The 20,492-nt window shown below is 43.2% G+C and overlaps 1 protein-coding gene across 1 annotated transcript in view; it reads right to left on the bottom strand.

The window, feature by feature from the left end:
- The window catches only part of col12a1b (collagen, type XII, alpha 1b), a 156,374-nt gene that overhangs the window by 16,245 nt on the left and 119,637 nt on the right, over positions 1–20,492 (bottom strand). The window contains exons 54-65 of the mRNA XM_030047083.1: positions 19,354–19,506; positions 18,412–18,486; positions 17,044–17,183; positions 16,804–16,927; positions 16,527–16,670; positions 16,065–16,229; positions 15,934–15,972; positions 15,503–15,641; positions 13,421–13,563; positions 11,657–11,766; positions 3,007–3,165; positions 1,448–1,525 (exon numbers count right to left, since the gene is read on the bottom strand). Of these exons, the coding sequence (XP_029902943.1) occupies positions 1,448–1,525; positions 3,007–3,165; positions 11,657–11,766; positions 13,421–13,563; positions 15,503–15,641; positions 15,934–15,972; positions 16,065–16,229; positions 16,527–16,670; positions 16,804–16,927; positions 17,044–17,183; positions 18,412–18,486; positions 19,354–19,506 (1,469 nt within the window). The remainder of the gene's footprint in view (positions 1–1,447; positions 1,526–3,006; positions 3,166–11,656; positions 11,767–13,420; positions 13,564–15,502; positions 15,642–15,933; positions 15,973–16,064; positions 16,230–16,526; positions 16,671–16,803; positions 16,928–17,043; positions 17,184–18,411; positions 18,487–19,353; positions 19,507–20,492) is intronic.

The following is a 20,492-nucleotide window of genomic DNA, read 5'->3' as shown; positions in this document are numbered from 1 at the left end:
TGATTCATCACATCCACACACACACACACACACATTGTTGAAGGCAGGGCTGCTCAGTAGGCAGAAATAATTTCATTGGTTGAGCTAAACCCTCGTAGGCAGAGCCAGCGTTTAACTCAGCCAATGAGATTATTTCAAGAATGTTTCAAAATCTAAAACTCCCACCTGCGACACACAACCTGTCAAGATAATATCCTGCATCATTTTTTGTTTTTTTTTTCACTCAGATTGGCCTGACATGTTGGAAACCCGCCCTCCTCCTCAGTTACAGAGCTGGAACAAACCGCCGAGCTCTCAACAATCAGCGCTGAACGTCGAAAAATGAACCAGAAATGTAAATAAATGTAAATATGCTGTTTCAGTTTGGTCTCATGTGTGAAGCTGATTACCGCACTGACAGTGGGGATGATCTAACAGCGGCCTCGGGCGAACGGCATCAGCATTCTGTTCACTTTCGGGTTAAGAGATAAAACAAACAACATACATTGAAAGCATATGTCCAAACAGGCCACGAAAAAAAAAAAAAATCAAGCTGTTTTCCTTCGTTTGCCACCCACAGCGATGTTTTCAGAGCAGAGCAGGTCCTCTGATGACGACGGGACGAAAAAATCACCAGACTTTTATTCTCCGCGACAGTTTAACAGCAGAAACGGTGAACCAAAGAGCTCTTTATGAACTCACTGGATACCCACTAATGCCACAACAATTATCAGTTAACTAACTCACAGACAGTAGATCATAATATCAGTCACCTATTAATCATTTTAGACATTTATCAAATAAAAATCCTAATCATGCGCTGATTACAGCTTCAGTAACATCAATAAGACCTGCTTACTTTCCTGCACTCCTGTTATTATAAAACTGATTCTTTGGATATTTTTTTTGGCTGATGCGCCTGAGGAAGCAATGAGGAGACGTCCCTTTGGATTCTGCTAACTTCCCATAAGTGTTGGTCATCATTTCCAACACCTTGTACACTGATTAATGATGAAAATAATCTTCTGCAGCTCGAGCTGGGCAATAAATCGGCTGCTAAATCGATTAATTTGACTTTATTTTTCACATCGATGCAAAAAACTGATGAAAAAACGGCTGAATCGTCTAACAAGCCCTCGATTTTTTCATCTCCACAGAACACACCAGTCACATGATCAGGTTCAGGAGTAGATTTATCAGCAGTGACGAGTGAAAATTGAGAAAAATCCAAATTAAAATGGTGAATTGTGAAAAGTTGCAGCCTTTCAACTGGTGCTGATTTCAATGGAAGTGCGTCAATGGAGATTCAAGCAGCTTGGTGCGAAGATAACAGATTCTGCATGACACAGATTCCTACCTCTTATTAACACACACACACACACACACACACACTCATGCTCCACAGGCTTTCATCTCGAGGAAACCAGGCTTGCTGCATCTTATATTTCCCTCTTCTCGGATCCCTTACCATCGATGGAAGGTCGCAACATCTGTCCCTGCTGGTCCAGGCCAAGCTGCACACAATATCGAACATCTGGAGCTGGAACTGCGGAGGAGAACGAGAGAAAAATCAAGAAAAGAAAAGAAAAGAAAAACAAAAAAAGAAAAACAAAAACAAAACAAAAAACAGGGAAATGGTGTGGCGGTACATGTGTCTCTGATCCCCCTCTAACAGCCCGCAAAGGACCAACAGGAGGACAGGAGACACTCTTCTGATAGCATAATGCAAAATAATACTGTTTGATGTTGTATTCAACCTCAAAGTCTTATCGAGCCTCATTTGTGATTAAAGGCCCCCAAATCATCTGCATTATTCCTCCTGTAGGTCACCTGCCCCATGCTAACACCTGCAGCTGGGTGAAAACTGTTCTTCTGTTTTTTTGTGTCAGTGGGCAAAAATTTCATTAAAACATTACGACACAAAAATAGACTTCTGCACCTCCTCTAGGTTCTGTATTGAGGCTTTAGAAAATCTAACCCATGATGGGAGAATTCAGCAAATCACAGCTCATTTTAGAGATAGTGCATTCCTATTGGTTGTTCTACAAATGCAGATGCCAAAGACCAAGACCAAGTGGAAATGGCTGCTTGACATGAACTAGATCAGGGTAACTAAAAGATTCACTGAAAAAAAAAAAAAAAAAAAAAATTGTATATATATATTTTTTACATGGATAGATTATCAACTACTAGACAAGTTTCATGAGGGGAGGGGCCATAACTGAAGGAGGAGCATTTTTTTTTGTCCTTTTCCACAAAACAGTCTAGCCCAGATTTAAACATACACTGGCCACTAGCTTGCTATATCATTAACTAAACGCACCTGACGTAGCGAGGTTTACTTGTGCTTCAGGTGAACAACACGTCAGATTGAAAAATATACATTTTTATGAATACTGACTGCCTCATTTTCTTTTATTCATATTTAATGAGTTTTCCTAATTTAATGGGTACTACCAGGTAAACATGAAATTCACATGATGATATGTTTTCAGTGTCCTGTACACACTTTGTAACGCATCGGTTATAAATAACAAAAATCTGTACTTAGAAATAATATAAAGCCATTAAAACACCAAAAATTTATATTCCTTTCGATTTTAGGTCAATCAGTGAGATTTTATGGTGATTTGCATATTTTTCCATAGTCGTTTAATGGGAATACTGGATGTATAAGTGTGTGTGGGGGGAGGGTGGGGTGTTATGTTTTATTTAAAGGGCTATTTAGGTCGTCAACAAAGAAACATAAACTTTATAGTTATAATAATTTTGATGTTAGTTAAAGATGTTAGTAAATGTGAACATAACAGGAGGTTCAAATCTTGACTGATCAGTTTTTAACTCACTTTTAAATGCTGTTGTGTGTTTGTAGCATTTGCTGATGTCAAACAAAAATGGATCAATAATGTGTCCAGATTCTATAATGTCACAAAGTCATTATACATTAATAATGCAAATGTCATGCATTCAGACCGTTAGCGTTGTGTGCTGTTGCTAAATGAATGCTGCGCGTCAGGCTGCACTCACAGTTGCAGATTCTCCCTTGGAGCCGATGGACTTGGACATCTTGCCCAGGACCTGGTAGCCGTCGCTGGACGTGTTTCCGGCCGGCTTGATCTTCTTCTCAGCCACTTCTTGGCAGTCGATGTTGAGCTTGACGCCGGTGGGGGAAACCAGGACGTGGAGCTTCAGAGAGAGAGAGAGAGAGAGAGAGAGAGAGAGAGAGAGAGAGTAAAGAGGAGAGGGAGAGAGTAAAGAGGAGAGGGAGAGATAAGCCAGAGAGGAGCAGAAAAGAAGAACAGGTTTTATTGGTGTTCTCTTTGTTCTGTGACCAAGCCTCAGGTCTGCTTTACATCCCGACGGCCTGCAAATTATTAGGTCATGTCGGGTCTCGGCGATGGTGCCAGATCTCTGGGTCGATGTGCGAAATTCTCTCTGCTGTTTTTACCAAAAAACTCTCGAAATTTAAGAGCTTGTGCAGAGGAAAACCACTGTTTCCTTTCCAGTCGCTCAAAAGCCGTGCTGCACCACGGCAACACCGTGACCGGGAGGAAAAAAGGGAAATGAACAACACATTGTAATTTGGTTTCATTCCCACCAAAAATAGCAGCAGATACGGTGCAGTCTGGATGTCTCGATGATTAGAAGTGGTCGTGTGGCTTTGACGTGACTGCTGCTCACTGCTGCTCGCTTGTAATGTGAACAATCTAAGAATTTAATTGACGTTTTGCAACCATTAGCAGCTCAGGCCGATCACCGGGACGAGACTCAGCTATTACGTCGCGTGCTCACTCCACACATAGAGTCTAAATTGTCCTCATTGAAATTATCATCCCTCAGTAATTTTCATTGTAAATGCCAAAACATTTACAAACTTTTTATTTGCTTCTATTTTTACATCAAAATGCCATTACTTTAACCTCCTGGAAACGCCGTCTCTTCAGTGAATACCTCACTGCTGACTAGAAGGTGTTCATAAAAATTCCAACCAGTAATACCACCACAGATTTGTGAGCAATTCCAGCCCATCTTTCCCTCCTTGCACTGGATAAAACTGGCTCTTTTTTGCCAGTGGATACCGATATCCCTCTGGTTTACTCCGCCGGCCACTTTTTGACTGATTCCCAACATCCTGTTTCAACTGGAAATACCTGAAATTATGGAAACGAGATGCTCTCAAAACCGTATTATGCTCTTCTTGTCAGTGGGGCAGAACGTCAGCTCGTAATGCCTCTGCAGCAGCGGCGGGATCATCTCCACTGATGTTCACTCGCCACAACGCTAATCTCCTCAGTCAGATCGCCCTCGCCACATCTTCTCATGATGTCATTTTGTGGTAAACCATGAGTGCTGTCTTACACCAACTTCTCCTCAGAGCCAAGAGGCGCTGGCCAGCCGCGGTGAGCTCAGCCGCGGCCCGCTAATGACACTCTTGGTAAGCAGCAAAACGCCGCATTACAGAGGCCCTTGGGACGGCCCGTGGCAGCTTTGGCAGCCGCAGCTCTCTGGTTGTGGTTGGCGTCTGCGGAAATGCAGAGGCATGTTTGGCGCGCTGCAGAGGGAGCTCATATCGCAGGACTGTGAAACAACAGGCAGACGGCAGGCCGGCTGCTCAGCGAGCTCATGGAAACAGTGAGACATCTCCCAGGATCTGCTCTTGGAAGTGAAGCTCAGCGGCGTTTCCTTTTACACTTTACATTTCAGGCTGAAGGAGCTGATGTGGAAGAAAGTGATGCAGCTATATTATGACAGGAATGCTTCTCCTGACCCTCAAACAAACCAGAGACGGTTCTGCAGCCTCTTAAGCACAGGTTTGGGTGTAAACTTAGCTCTTGTCTTTGTTCAGTTGCACCGTTAGCACTTGAGCTAAACCTAAAGGGGAGTTTTACCTTGCCACTGGCACCAAGAGCGTGCTCAGGAGGGAATCTGTTGGGTTTCTTTGTTTTTTCTTCTGTAATTTGTAGAGCGTGGTCTTTACCTGCTCTACCTGTAAAGCGTCATGAGATAACTTTTGTTGTGATTTGATGCTATATAAATAAAGATTGATTGATAAAGATTGATTGACCTTAACTAAGTCCATCGTAACCAAAATTTTGTCACGTGTCCAAGTCTAACTTTTGCTGTTTTAACGCTGGACAAAAGTCCAGGTGCCGGGCTCTAAAGGCTTGTCCTGAGTCTCTTCATTAATCCTGGCTGTGTTTTGGGTGTAACATGCAGTGAACCAATCAGAGCTCTGTCTCCCGTCCCCTTTAACAGCCAGGTGTGTCACACCTTGGTGGGTTGCTGTTCTAATGGAGGATTCTCCAGGTAAGAAGGAAGGCTTCTCTGCAGAGGAAACGGATCGAGTGAAAGCGGCTGAGCAGATCCTCATTTTAAGAGCAACACACCCATGGGAGCTTAAATGGACACAGGAGACTTTGCTGTTTCCACAACGTGGACGCTGGACAGGGAAACGACAACTGAGCCGCTGGGAAACTAGAAAAAGACACCCGAGTCGCGCTCTGTGCCGCTTTGCGCCGGGTGGACGAGAGCGCCGTCTGTTTGACGTTGACTTCATATGAAATGAAACATCAACATGTCGAGTTTCCAATGTGGAAATAACACAAACTATAAATACAAAAACATATGGTGTAATGCAAATATCAATTCAAATGAATGAGAACTTGCATCTTCCACACTGTAATGATCCCAGAGCGACTCGCCACAGCGTTTTGGTGTTAAAGCCGCTGGTAGCTCATATTTTGCGCTGATGTGCCAGATATTTAAATTGGAGCATTTTCCTACCACTAAAATTACAAGACATTTATTCTTGTCAGGATGGACGTGTCAGACACAATGGCTTTTACTGGAATCAAACCGTTTTTTTTTTTTTTTTTTAGGTTGTGAGATCATCCCTCCGCTAAACCACTTGGCCTCCCTGCTGCTGCCTCGTCAATGAGAAGATGGTTTTGATTGTTGGCTTCCCGCTGTGATGAAGCCAAAACAGCCATTCAGACCGTCAAATAGATGAGTTCATTCATTTTTTCCAGAGTGCTGGATATTCTTTCACTTTTTTCTTTTCTCCTTTTTTTTTGCAAACCAGTGAGACTTTTTCGAGCGTGTCCACCATCAATCAGCGGCATAAGGTGTAAAATTCAAGCCTTTGAATGTGTTATTTTTAAGACTGCCATGTCAGCACGCAGAAGATTTCACATGAGGCGGGCAGGTGAGCACGCCGGCTTCAAAATGAGAGATCTGTTGTTTGGAAGAAAGGATCAGCTCTTACAAAACTACTGTCCGCACTGTATTACAAATGGTGCTCTTTAAAGGATGGAGGCATCATTCATAGGCGGAAATCCCGGGGGGGAAAAATCACTCTTAACACTAATAAATAATTTTGAATACTACAGTAATATTCAATGAAAGCATAATGCAAGTGTTAACAATTTATGAGGAAAAGAAAGGACAGACCACAGGAGGAGCAAAGACTGATTTTTTTTATTCTTTCAACAAGTCTGTCAGGATATTAATGTCAGAAATAGTTCATGTTTTACTGATATTTTGAATTAGTCTCTAGATAGATATCTATTTTTTTTTAAGTAGGCTAGGTATTTCCCCGAGTTTTAGAGCTTATTTTGAGTTTCTAGTTCTTGTAAAGCCACTTTGATGGACTGTAGTGGAAATAGAACAGTGAGCAAAGAAATTTGGTTTGAGGATTATTACCATTATTATTACCAATACCATTATTAAATAATGGTATTATTTAATACCATTATTTATGACATATGAACATGCTGAGGGCTCAACACTATACAGCAAGTTTCAAAGGAGCGTAAGAGAGAAAGAGGGAGGTACAGTAGTGACAGACAGACATTTTTTTATGTCCCCTCCAGGAATTACTTTTGCTGTTTATTGTCCCCCCCAATAATGAAATGGGATTTTCGCTCCTGGCATCATTATGTCTTATGATCAAATCTGAGCAAACACTTCCATTTTTCATAACATGCAGGTTAAGTGTGTTTTACAGACTCTAAAAACTCCGGAAACACCCACTGCATCGCAGGTGGGAAGCCGTGTGCAGTTCAAGTCCAAGTTAAAGTAAAATTTAATTTAAAGTAAAGTTAAAGTTAATAATCAGTGCTGAGGTTATCGTCACACACCGCCGCTGTCTGCAGGTGGTGCCGTTTCCCTCACCCTCCGTCACCGGGACAAAAACAGAAGTATTTCCTCACTTGTTTATTTAAAAAACTTTATTTATTGAATGGAGTGAAACAGAGAGTGTCAGGGTGTCTGGAGAAAGCGATCACTTTTTCCATTTTTCTCTCTTTGTCTCAGCTCTCTCGGTCTCTTCCCTGTGTTGTATGAACACACAGGGTTAAACCTGGGGTCTGATCCATAGCGCTGTTTCATGTCAACATCAGTATTACAGGCTGAAAGTGCAGATACCTGGTCGTTGGTGCCAGTGCCGTTAATTTTAATAGATTTAATGTGAAGAGAATCTCAAATATTCAGTGTTTTTTTTGCCAAGAGTTTTAGCCTCTGCAGGTGGAAAAGGTCTAAGAGTCTCTGCAGCTTCTGCTCACTGACGGGGGGAGGAGGGGGGTCTGGCACACATCATGGCTTTTATATCAACAATTAATTCACAAAACAACAAAACACTGGAATGAATAAAGGTGAAGGAAATTAAATGAAAAGGGAATCAAATCTTACTGGAAGTTGTATTTTTTCTGTTTTTTTTTTCTCCTATACTGTATCCAAATGTAATAAAAAGTCATTATAAGCCTGATATATCAGCCTATCAGCCTGTTTCTGTCTGATCCACACGTGTCACGCCTCGAGTTAAAGCAGAGGTTTATTCATTATTTGTACATTTTTCGACTCTCTCTGAATCTCCGTCCTCCTCAGAAAACAGCTCCTCCTTTGTTTCATTAAACGTCTCACATGTCAAGATAATCCCACCGGTCAAATCAACCTTATTTTTTATTTTTTTTTTTTTTTTGAACCAGGACAACTTCCAACGCTCTCTGAGCTCTCAGCAAAGACAGTTACTGGCAAACGAGTTGATCTATTTCACTGAGATTGGCACAGATCACCCGGCGATGGTTGACAGTTCACACAGATCTGGCGGGGAGGATCCTCCCTCGCTGACTCAATCCCTATCCAATCCCACGGTACCCAGGAGAGGCTCCAAATCCCTCCGAAATCCACCACACATCTGTCTGCTCGCCTTTGCTCTGCTGCTAAACACATCTCAGAGAGGAGATGTGAGCTCTCTCCAGTGCTGAGTTCGCTGCTTTCTGCGTGCCATGAAGGAAAAGGGATTATCTAAGCTGAGCAGAGCGGTGATGTGGCGGATTCTGCCTGCGACGCGCCCCGCAACAACGCTATGAATCTGGCAGGGACGGCTAAGACAACAAACCCAAACATCAATCTCAGTAGGGAGGCTGTGGTCCGACTCAAGCAGACCGTCTAAATCATGTTTGTTTGTGCGACGTGCTGGCAGTTCAATAAGCCGCAGTCGTTTGCAATCCTGCGCCAGTTCCATGACTGACGGGCTTTTAAATCTTTACCAAAAAAAAAAAAAAAAGACTATTTTTATTTTTGTGGTGGCTAGAGGGCTCAGTCGATGAAAAAACAAAACAAAACAAAACAAAACAAAATTAGGAAAACGAGAGCGAGTGGCTTCTGGAAGTGGAAGGTTACAGGGTCAAACTCCCGTGACCTCCATGTGTCTGCCCTGCGGCCGTGCCCTTGAGCAAAGACAGTGAACTTCCAAGGTCGCCGCTTTGAGGCTGAACTCCGACCTCTGACCTCCCTGTTCTCCAGCTACCACAGTAAAAATTCCTCCTGAGGTGACCTACTGTACTCGGTGTGGACTTCAACCACGTCGACGTCGACACCTGCAGCTTTACGCAACTAAAAACCTTCTGATGTGGAATCTGGATTAAAGCAGTAATCCAGAATTTGCTGAAATCGCAAGTGTCACCAGAGGAGATTTTACAATTTGTCTCCCTCTGGATTAGCAACATAAACCTTGAAGGTTGTGCCAAGAATTTTACTGAAACCTTTCTCAAATTGCACTAATGCATCCATTTCTTATGACAGGGAAGAGAGAAATCACACATCTCAAAGAAAAAATGAAAAAGTGGTTCTCAAACGGGGGTACGTGCACCCCTAGGGGTATGCTGGAGAACTGCAGGGGGTACGTGAGACCTTTTCTAATATGATAATTGTTAATTGAGTGGGATTTTCCTAAAAAAAAAAAAAAAAAAAAAAAAAAAAATATATAGAGCACTGAAGGAGAGGATGAGGATGAAGAGCAGTACGCTGTTGCTCTGTTTTCTGATGGACAGGGAGGTTTTTTTTGTTTGTTTGTTTTTTTTTCCAATGACAGTGATGGGATGTTTTATACTTCACATCCTAGAAAATGAAAACTCGCCGACAGGAAAAAAAAAATATTAGTCATGCATAATTTGTAAAATAATTAGCCCGTGTTACAATGGGTTCAATAAAAACTGTAAATGTAAGTTTGATAAAGCAGATTTTATAACAACCGAATCTCCTCGGTATCGGGTGGTTGGTTCACACACTGATGCAGCTGGACTGACCCTCCGACCACAGGAGGGTTTCTACCAATTTTTTTTTTTTGTGTGTGTGTGTTACTGGTCAGAAGGAACTTGGCTGAAAAAATATTTGAAAAAAAGCTTGAGACCCACTTGTCTGCATCACTCTATCCATCAGAGTAACTGTGATAAGTCAGTTTGGAAACAGGTTAATTAGCACTGGAAACAAGTGGGATTATCTCATCTTCACTGGCAGATTTTCCCCCGTTTTCTTTTTTTTTTTTTTTATGCACTGGCTGAAAAACTGTTTCAAACGGGGTAAATTATTGAAAAACGAGGAACAGCTTGAACAGGGCACAGTATGTCATTTTTTGCCAACGACTCGGTCGATTCACAAGGAATGAAAAGACACAAACAGTCACTGTCATTGTCACGGGGTGTCAGAGTGCGAGCGAGCCTCCCTCCCTGCATCCATCTCTCCCCCTGAGCGTGGAGGAGACGCAGCGTACATAACCATGCTGGGAGGTAAACCACAGAGCAGACTCTGCTGCAGCAAGAATTCCCCTGCGGTCGGCTACCAGAGGCAGCGGAGGCAAGACGGAGGCCTCCCTTCCAAAATGCAAGCTGAGCCAAGAGGAGAGAAAGGGGGAGGGGAGGGGAGGGAGAGAAGTACCTCCCCTCCCTCATGCTGGTGTTACTCAGCCCCTCTCTGATGTAATTGTTTAATAGCAAAAGCAGTGACCCAATATTTTCCAGGCTAGCGCGCCAGCACAGGGACTGCAGCACATTTTTAAAGCCGCCCCCCCGCCCCCCTCCAAGAGGAGCTTATGGAGTCTTTGTGATACAGTTGCACGGTTGTCCAAACTACTTTCCCCGGCAGTACGTCTTGTAAATGACTTTGTCCACAGGCCGGCTATCAGCACCCTGCTCCGACCTTCGCTCTGTAACACATTCCCTCTGTTTGGAAACTTTACGGGGGCTCCTCATGCAAAGACGAGAATATGTTTTAAAATCGCTCCTTTTAGTTTTAGGGCCTCCCACCGAAAATCTTCTGTATTCGGTTCGGGCCAGAAAGTTGTCAAAGCCTTACTGGTTAGGTTCCATAGCATATATTGCTTCAGCTGCTGTCAGATGAAAGGCACAGATTTAAAAAAAAAAAAAAAAAAAAAAAGTAGATTTCTCAGGCAGGGAGGGAAAAACATTATTTTTTATCGCTGATGCACATGCAGTTTTTAAATTATACAGTGTTTTTTGTGTCCAACGAAGGTTCGTCAAGCCACTGGGACCCACAGATGACCTTCATAACTGTTCTGCTCAAGCAAGGAAATGGAAAAAAATCATCCTTCATGCTCCACGGCCACACCTGTAGCTGGAAAAAGGTTCAGCTGAGGTCAAACTGTCTGCGAAGTAATAACATCCACGCAGGCTAACAGGAGACTGACGGCTGCCTCCGTCGCTTGATTAGAGGCTCTGAGCTGGGTCTAATCAATGAAGAGCGAAGGCCCGGTTTCCCCTGATCGAGCATCATGTGATGCTGTGTTTCACAACCCGGAGCGGACCATCTGTTTGCCTGAGCAGACATAACTCTGAGGAATACATGTCTGTAGCTGTATGCGAGGTGTGCCGCCTGTAATATACGGCACTTGTGGAATGCCGGGCATTCGCAGTATCTGTGTAATCTCAGAACGTCCAACGAGAACAAAGGAGAGCGCCGCGATTGATGTGCCACGCCTCCGGCTGCCAGTCCCAGGAAATGTTATATAATTCAAAGTTATATAATCCCTATTCTGTTTAATCTAAGTAGGAGAGCCTTCAGAGCACCGGACTGGCCGCTGTTAACCTCCATGAAAATATGCCACTACACACACACGTCCTTCAACTTTACATATACTTGAAGTGTGTTTATGTTTAGTCTGCTGTCTATACATCCTGTCTGCACTATGGATTCCTGTAGGTCTGCTTGTGTTTTGCTGCGCTCCAAGTTTGTCAGTCCAATATCCTGTGACTGTCATAACGCACAAACACTAATCCAACACAGATGAAAAATGAAGTGTCTGCTTGACGGCCTAGGCCAGTGACTGTAACTCGGCTTAAGTGCAAGTCCAATGTATTCCCAACAGTGGTGTTTTGTTTACCTTGTGGAAGCTTCCATGGAAGATTTTCTTCACTTGATCAGTGTCAAAAATGACTCTCTGGATCTCACCCCGCTCGTCCTTGTTAAAAAATGACACCGTTTGGCTGGAGGCTGAGGAGAGAGAGAGAGACAAAACGTTCACATCGCTCTCCATCAGTGCAAACACTGTACTCTGATCTGGACTCGAAGATTGCAATGCGAGGGAAGTATGCGTAATTTTCATGTCTCAGTTGCTTGTGCAAAGAATGTGTGAGAGTTTTTGTGTTACTGCTGTTCATGCAAGTTAAGAGGTGGTGCAAACAATCTTTAAAAACTAATCCATGGGGCCGTCTTTAGCATTCTCTGATCTGACTGGAGCTTTCAGGCCTTGTTCAGACTACAGACAAATCAGATTTGCCTCTCAAATATTCTCAAAGACAGACTGTTCACACTGTAATTTGCAAGTGATCATATTGGATGTGTGTGTCCAGATATCACAAACATATCTGCATGGGTTGCTGTGTTAATGAGGTAGGTGTCGGTAACTATGTACGCTGATGACGCCGCTTTCCAGTACAGACGCCTGACGCATGTCCAAAAGCCTCCCCCGAAACACCAGCTGACCGTTTATTTCAGCTTCTCCATGCCACTCTGCTAGCAGCAGCATGGATTCTGCTCGGCCACTCTGCTGCACTTCCCTCACTCTGGCTTTGACGTCTTTGTGTGCCCACGTTGCGACTGACACAAAAGACAGTTTGAAATTCGATTGGAGCATCTAGATCAGGGGTTGTCAAACTGGTGTCATGGAGGGCCAAGAGGCTGCAGGTTTTCATTCCAACCAAAAACTTCACCAGGTGATTTCACTGATTAGTCCCTTCCCTCTGCTTGAAGGTGAGGTAATCAGTGAAATCAGTTTTTGGTTGGAATGAAAACCTGCAGACTCTTGGCCCTCCATGACACCAGTTTGACACCCTTGATCTAGACCATCCGGACTGAGATGCATCTGTAGAAATCTGATTGGAATCGCATTTCAAACCACCTCCTTTTGCTGTCCAGACTTAATACAGATTTGACAGTCTGAACAAGGCCTTAGAGAGGAAATCCTCTATCTTGGCTGTCTGACTTCCAAGAAATGATCTCTGCATCTTATTTGCAGTGATAGCAGCTGTTGTTATCGGACCAACTCTTTGCATAAAACCTATATGGAACCAGGGTTCCAGTGGTGGTGAATTGGGTGTGATGTTGATGTGCTCGGCCTCACCGTATGACTAAATATCGTGCGAGCAGAAGAACATGATTTCCAGTACATGTGCAAGAGGCTTAATTTTTTCATCAGCTTGGCCATTATCTCAACAAATAACAAGCCTTTCTGATTTGGTTATGTCCACGATATGGTGCATGATTCTCTACTGAATCTGGGTTTCCATGTCATGCAAGGGATTCTTATACTAGAACCAGGACAAAACAATCCTCACTAGAGACCCGTTCACTGGAGCCAAGCAGACAGACTTGGTGAGAGGAACGGAGGGCTTTACGAGAGCCAGCTGAGCCGGGCTGATGACACAGGATTGTTGTGGCGCAGGAGTGTGTGTGGTTATCGACCGGGACCAAAGCAGCCTGAGGCCACCGGAGGCATCATGAACAGATACGCCACAATGAGGCACAGCTGCTCGACGTCTACTCGCAAGTTTCCGTGGTGTGTGTTTTATGCCGGTGCCCACAAGTATTCCCCCAGCTCCCACACCTACTCACACATCAGCAGACTGAAATAGCGGATGATATTTACGGTTGATGGTGACGCCGGTCTCTGGCTTGTGGTCTTTGGTTGACACCTGCCAGATGTCGAAGGCCTCTTTGGGCGATTCCGGCAGCAGGCGGAACATGATGATGATGGTGTAGGCTTGAGGAAGACCATCTGGGTGGATCTCTCTGTTCACACGACAACATACAGAGAGAAATTACATTTGTACATTTACAGTGCATTTTAGGCTTTCACTCAAAGTTTATAACTGGACTGTGCAACAGCTAAAATTCCTGGGAAATCCAAACTTACAAGCGACCAGTAGCAAGGACTGCAAGGGTCAGATTAATAATACAGAATGGTCCTGTCAGATCAAAGTGTTAGGAAAATTAATACAATAACTAAGAATCAAGGTAAAACCGGTTTTGAGGGGGAAAAGAGTGAGTTAAGGAGAGGAGGATGCGATTCAGAGCTGCTCTTGAATATAGGATCAGTTCACCAGTGTGCAGGATCCTGAAGTGCAGTATTTTTTTCAGCTTCTAAAACTGTTTCTTTCGATATCGTAGCTGCTAATAACTTGTTTTTATATGTTACAGCAAATGCATATATTTTTATATATATTATGTATATATTTAGCACCTTAAATTCTTCTATTGAAAATAGGGCACAACCGGTTTTTAAAGCGCTCATACAGGGAGGAATATCTGTCATACTACACTCCAGATAATCTGTGCTACTGTTTGATTTGATGCTGTCTTGATCCTAAACTCACTGGTTGTTTCCTTTTATTTTATTTTTAGCTTTACAACTCTGTCTCTTCTTTTTTCTTACTCTTCTTACTTCCTTGCATGTACGGTAAAGCACTTTGTGCTTTTATCAGTGAAAAGCGCTATATAAATAAACTACTTACTTACTTTTCTATCTGACTTTTATAATGATTGTTTTTGCATGTTTTATTCCTCCCTGCATCTCCACATGCATTTATACTTTCTTGTTTTTTTGTTTTATTTTCTTGTAAAGCCTTATGAGCATTTTTAATATTTTGTGTGAGGCGTTCTGAGTTGCATTTTCTGTATGAAAAGTGATATTATAATGGATAGAATGTATTATGATATTATTAATAGAAAAGGTCCCATTAGTTGTGACATCCAAATTCCCAAACAGAAAACTACATTCTATAAATAATACACATTTCTTTTACTCTGATGATGTGCGGCAGCTGTCTTCCACAAACCAAACGTCTCCGTCATTCATGGGACACTTTCTGTCTGACTCTGCTCGATGTGGACTGATTTCTAGCCTCTTTTTAAAAGCGGGCCACATGCCGTCGTGACCTGCTGGCTCAGCCGATCCTATCCAGCCTCACAGTGCATCGTAAATATACTGACCTAGTTTTTAGAGGAAACGAGCTCGAGCAATGTGTCTGGACATGGCTGGGCAAGAAGCGTCGCGTTGTTGACTTAACAGTTTGGGTTGAACAAACGAACATGTCTGACACGGCTGTGCTTTGACTGGGCAGCTCCCAGGTGTGAACTAGGTGGCAATTTGCAGTTTTTGCTATCTAGTAATTTCTGATGTTGTCAGACACCAGGCCAGTGAAAGAGACAAGAACCAGATTACCTGACTTTTGTTATAGTTTATAATCCTTATTGAGGTGAGGTTTCTTCTACAGGCCTCTTTTTTTAAATCTCACCTGCACACATCCCATCTTTTCTGTTGTGTTTCTGCTGCTTTGTTGTACATGAGCAAATAAATCAAATCAAAATCAAATCAGAATCAGACTAAGTGTGGAGGAAGCTGATCTTTTACATACAATCCAGCCGTGCTAAGTTATCTAAGATCAAGCTAGCTTTGGTGGCCTGTAGCTACCTGGGTAAGCTAGTTAGCTAACTGGTTGACCTTCAAACAGCATAAATGTCATGGTTCCACCCACTGAGTTACAATTCAACCAAAAAGATCAATTCTGCCTCCAGAACAAATGTTTGTGACTGGGAACTCCAATCTGCAGGTATGAATGCCAAGCAGGATTGTGCAGAAACAAAACTGCATGCATGCTCAGCAAAGTGTCCCGGAAAGACAAAACAACAAAACAAAACATGACTGCATGGTTGGTCGTGCCAGACTCACGTTGTTGGCTGGCTCAGGAAGGCGTTCTTGTGGAGTCTGTAGGCTGTGTAGCTGTTAAAGGAGCCAGGCTCCATAGAAACACCTTTGATGTAACTGTAGGTCTTCTCGGTCAGGTTGAAGGCCTCGAGCATCCTGAAGCCTGTCACGCAACCGGGAAAAGAGGCTCAGAAATCAAACAAAATAAAACATATCTACCATGTGGAAAGAGTGGCACATGCTTTTGCTAAATCCTGAGAAAAATCAATATGGCAAGGAATTAAGGCACATTTTAATGGTCAGGAGGTAACTCAAGTCCTTGGCAAATGAAACTGGACTTTCTATATTTTGAATGAATTCCAGTCACTCTTTATAGCATAAAGTGGGAAAATTAAAAGTAAAATTCAGTGGGATGCATTCCTGTGAAGAGTGGAAATCTCATTGTTTGTGCTTACCAGGTGAGGTGAATCCATTCAGGAAAATCAAAGGACAAGCTGTGGGACAGGAATGGAAATTTGCGACACGTTAGCACCGACTCATCGTGTACGAACAAAAACCAGCAGTGGCACAAACAGTACAAACTCACATGATGTCGCCGTTTCGCAGATGAAGGTAATCAGGTTTTCTTTGATTGTTTCGAACGCGTCAAAGTCATCCACGACAAAGATGTGCCTCTCGCTGGGTTTGCTGGCAATGTTCTGCAGTTCGACGAAATCCACATCGGCAACCCCGACCACAAACACGCTGTATCCTGCGCAGGGAACACGTACAAACAAACAAACAAAAAGAATGTAAACAGATAGACTGTACCTGTGGCAACACAACACAAACCTAGACCTCTTCTCCTTCACTGCAACGTGATGACACAAGAGCATATTTCATAATGTGCAGGAGGCTGGTTGGCATTTTAAGAGGCAGCACAGCATTTGCAAGTTCATTTCTCTAATAGTAAATTCTGCCAAGGCGCCGAACGAGCACACTTGTATGTGTGCATGTAAAACTGAACCACATGCATTCACTTCCATGCAGCGAACGCCGTGTCCCTTACCGGCAAGATGCAGTTTGGCAGCGTTCTTCTTCACCTCGTCCTGAGAGCGTCCGTCGGTGATCGCCACGACGACCTTGGGCACGTTTCTTCTCATGCCGTTCTCAATCGAGAAGGCCTTCTCGTACGTATGCTTTAGTGCCACTCCTGATCAAAAGAGAGGCAGCAAAGAGATATTCTGATCAGTACAGCCGATTTGAATGATTGATTACTGATCGAAACAGGAGCAGCGCAAAACAGCGAAGACAATTATACACAGTGATGTAGGTTGTGCCTTAACCTGTTTTGGTGTTTCCTCCTCGGTAGCGAATCTGGAGAAGAGCGGACAGGGCGATGCCTTTGTCTTGGTAAGCGTTCAGCCTGAACTCTGTCTTCGATTCGTCACTGTACTGGACGAATGACACCTGTGTGGAAAGAGGAGATGATGTGTGTGATCTCAAAGCAGCTTGGATGCTGTGTTAAATTACACTGCAGGGCTACACAGCCCGCTAACAGCTGCATCGGTGTTTTCATCACAAACCTGCATTCCCGTGGGGCCAATAACATCAAAGGCGCCGGTCAAGGTGGAGACAAAGCGCACAACTTTAGTGAAGCTCTCCTCGCCAATACTCCAGGACCCGTCAATGAGGAACACCACATCTGCCTTGGCACCTTTGCACACTGAGGCAAGAAAACAAGTCAATGAAGAGTTTTAAAGTCAACGGGCCAGACGTGGGACAACATCACAGGCACCAGCAGAGAAAATGGCATCATGGCATGGCATAATTACTGCTCCCATTCTAGAGCGCATAAAACATCCACTGAGAGCTTGCAGCAAAACAAAACGATTGAGGAAAAAAATGACGTGATGAGGCTATGTATAGTAATTATGGGTTTAAATGATCGAAAATTCCTTGAAAATACTGACAAAACAAGGAACATTTGGTCACCAGAAGGGTTGAAAGTGAGCTGTCTTTAATGGGTTTCTCTCTGACTAAAACGAATTGGGCAAAAAGCTTTGAATAATCTTTGCCTTATGTGATGGAGCATGCTTTGTAATCCTCTCTAATCCCTTCCTTCCATTCAGAGATTTATAAACAAGTTTTACACAATACCTTACGACACAAACAGATTCTTTGGACTAGTCTCTCTTCCTTTTTCAACACCTAAACTGTTCGTTCTCAATGGGCGTGTTCCCGTTCATTCAGCCCAAAGGGCCAAGAGCACATGTGGCGGCTATTAATTCTCTGCTGGCACAGCTCAGATCCAGGAGGAGTTAGCATGCAAGCCTCGGCCTTGGCCAAAATGCTCTATTGAGCAGTTTCCAATCAAAGCTGAGCTTGAATGAATAGACTCGATCCATTTAATTCTGGGTTGATCCACTTTCTTCAAAGCTGACAACTACAGTAATCTTGGGAAGAGCTCTTCTGTTGCATCTGGTGTTTATGAATGTGGCATTGCAGGAAAGTGTCCTGGAAGGATGTGCACGTTTCCTCGTCATGTAACGGGGTCACCCCCGACTTAACTCAGGTCACAGAAATGCAATTCTTTGAGATTCAAGAAGCAGCAAATCCTAATCTGTTGAGGCTTAATTTTCACTTTGTTTATTGGATTGATTTTTTTTTTTTTATTGATAGAGCTGAAAGTGAAGTGACCCATACACATCTGCGCCATTTTGTGGCACTAATTGAAGATTTTTTTCCCTGTGATGGTGAAGTTATAACTTACATTCATTCTCTACAGCCTTTCCTGAATCTTAGCCATAAACAATTTATGCCTAACCCTAACTGTCCTTACCTTAACTCTAACCCAAACCTTCAGACAAATAACCACTCAAATGACTTTGCCATCCTTGGAAATAAAAAAATGAGGAAACAGTGAAGGAGTAAGGGTGCCACGAGATGCTTACCTGCCCATGCAGGGGGGATTGTGGGTTGAGGGGTTGGAGTTGGCGGCAGTGTTGGAACTGGAGTAGGCTTCATCACTTCAGAGGAAAATAAATAGATCAAGACATGAAATTAAAAATCAATGTGAAGACATTTTGACAATCATAAAGAAAAACAAGCTGGTGTTGTTTAAACTTCAACTGATGCCTCTATAGTACAGGACAGGGTTTTTGTGGATTGTTTAGTGCTGTTCTGTGTCATATATTAGACACCACTCATCAAATTCAGACTTGTCTGAATGACACAACTTGCCGCCACATTCATACATTTTGAAATTATTGTGATCGGTTCTTGATTGGTTTCGACTGGTCAATGCTGCTTTGTCTATTCACTAATTTACCTTTCAGTTGTCTCAAGGAGCAACTGTGTTATTGGTGTCATCAATCAATATGTGGTTCCACACTTAACAAAGAGAAAATAGCTGCCATGCAATCAATCAAAAAGGTGCTGTAATATGTATTTACATTTCTACATTTGCATATTTAAACAGTAAACATTCATTGATGATGTCACCCAGTATTACATGATTCATTTTGGTATTCATCTGTCAAGTATCTGAGAGTTTGGTACTTATTTGGTTTCAGGATCACATCTAAGTTAAAATTTTCAAGTTTTCTCAAAATCAGGCCGTTAGTGTATGATACCTCACTGCATGGTGGACAAAAAGAATGACTGCAAAGAGAACTCAAAGAGGAGTTTGTCTTTCCACATTACAGTATAGCTAATTGGTGCTACGAAAAACTGTGATTAATCAGCCCGCAAGATTATTTCTGCATCAACAGTAGCTCTGCCTCTGAGAACTGCTTGTGCAAAGAAAGACCCTGTCTGCACAAAATCATTCGTGTCCAGTCAATTCAAAGGAATCAGTGTCAGGCCACGGCCTCAAGGACAGTTGAAACACTTACAGGTTCTCTCTTTGGCGCTGACTCCCGGGCCCTCGAGGTTGGGCGTCTGGACGAAGACGGTGGCGGTGTAGAGAGCATCAGGTGAGAGGCCGTCGAAACAGTACTGCGGCAGGCCGGCTGGGATGGTGATCTCGCGCTGTCCTCTGCTGGAGGCTGCACAGGAAACAAACAACGAAGGAGAACTCCATGAGGCCCAGGAGCTTCCAGGATCTCTCCATCTGCCATTCTTTGGCTTCCCATATTAGTCACGCCCCCATGCTTTTAGTTCGATTTCAGCTGTGAATGGGTGTGGTTACTTGGCAAAAAGTATGATATTTACTCCCCCATACAACAAAAAGACCACAATATTGGTCAAAACCAATTAATCAATAATTACTTCCCCAATTGTTATGTTTTCTGGCCTTCAGAACTGGACCCGGACCACTGGCTGGATAACTAGTAACAAGACTGAATGAAGCTCCCCGAGACTTTGGAGGAGATACGTTCTAAGCACATCCAATCTGTTTTTTTAGTCCAGGTGCAGGTGAAATGATACATATGGAAATAGAAGGAGAAAATTATCCGCACACTACTTGACTTGACTACTTTCACAACATGTCAACCCAAACAGGCTCTTCATTTAGGAAAACAACATATTTCCCTGATGAAGACCCTGTTGGCTGGGATACGATGCTTAGGTAGTCAAATAAAGCGTCAGGGTGTTATTCTCCTTTTATTTCCGAGGTAATATGTTCTATCAGTGTTGCTGCAATTCCGACCGGTCACTGATAGAGGTCGACAAACTCAGAACAGTTCAGGTGGCTGAAACGACTCAAGCAAAAGCGAATGCCGATCCTTGCCTGCCAAAGCCTCCCCGAGTAAGACACCTATCTAACAAATTTTTGACCCTGTGCTGTCACTCTTCTGTTTACTTCTGCGAACATCTAGGGAGTGATAGATAGAGGGACAAGAGTTTCCTATTTACACAATGAGCTCTGGTACGAGCAAACAAATAAAGCATGTTTACTCCCGGGACAGCTGCCGTGGACGATGACTACTTTTCAATGTCCTGTGTCTCAGTGAGCAGCTCTAAGTAGAAAAAGTACTTCATCGTTTTCTGCCGAATCACAGAATCACAGAAATCCACAGCTCCAGTGATG

Source organism: Myripristis murdjan, chromosome 24 (genome assembly GCF_902150065.1).
Source record: "Myripristis murdjan chromosome 24, fMyrMur1.1, whole genome shotgun sequence".
NCBI classification, from domain to species: Eukaryota; Metazoa; Chordata; class Actinopteri; order Holocentriformes; family Holocentridae; genus Myripristis; species Myripristis murdjan.
The sequence above is the reverse complement of the archived record's forward strand: the minus strand, read 5'-3'. Positions and strand labels throughout refer to the sequence as shown.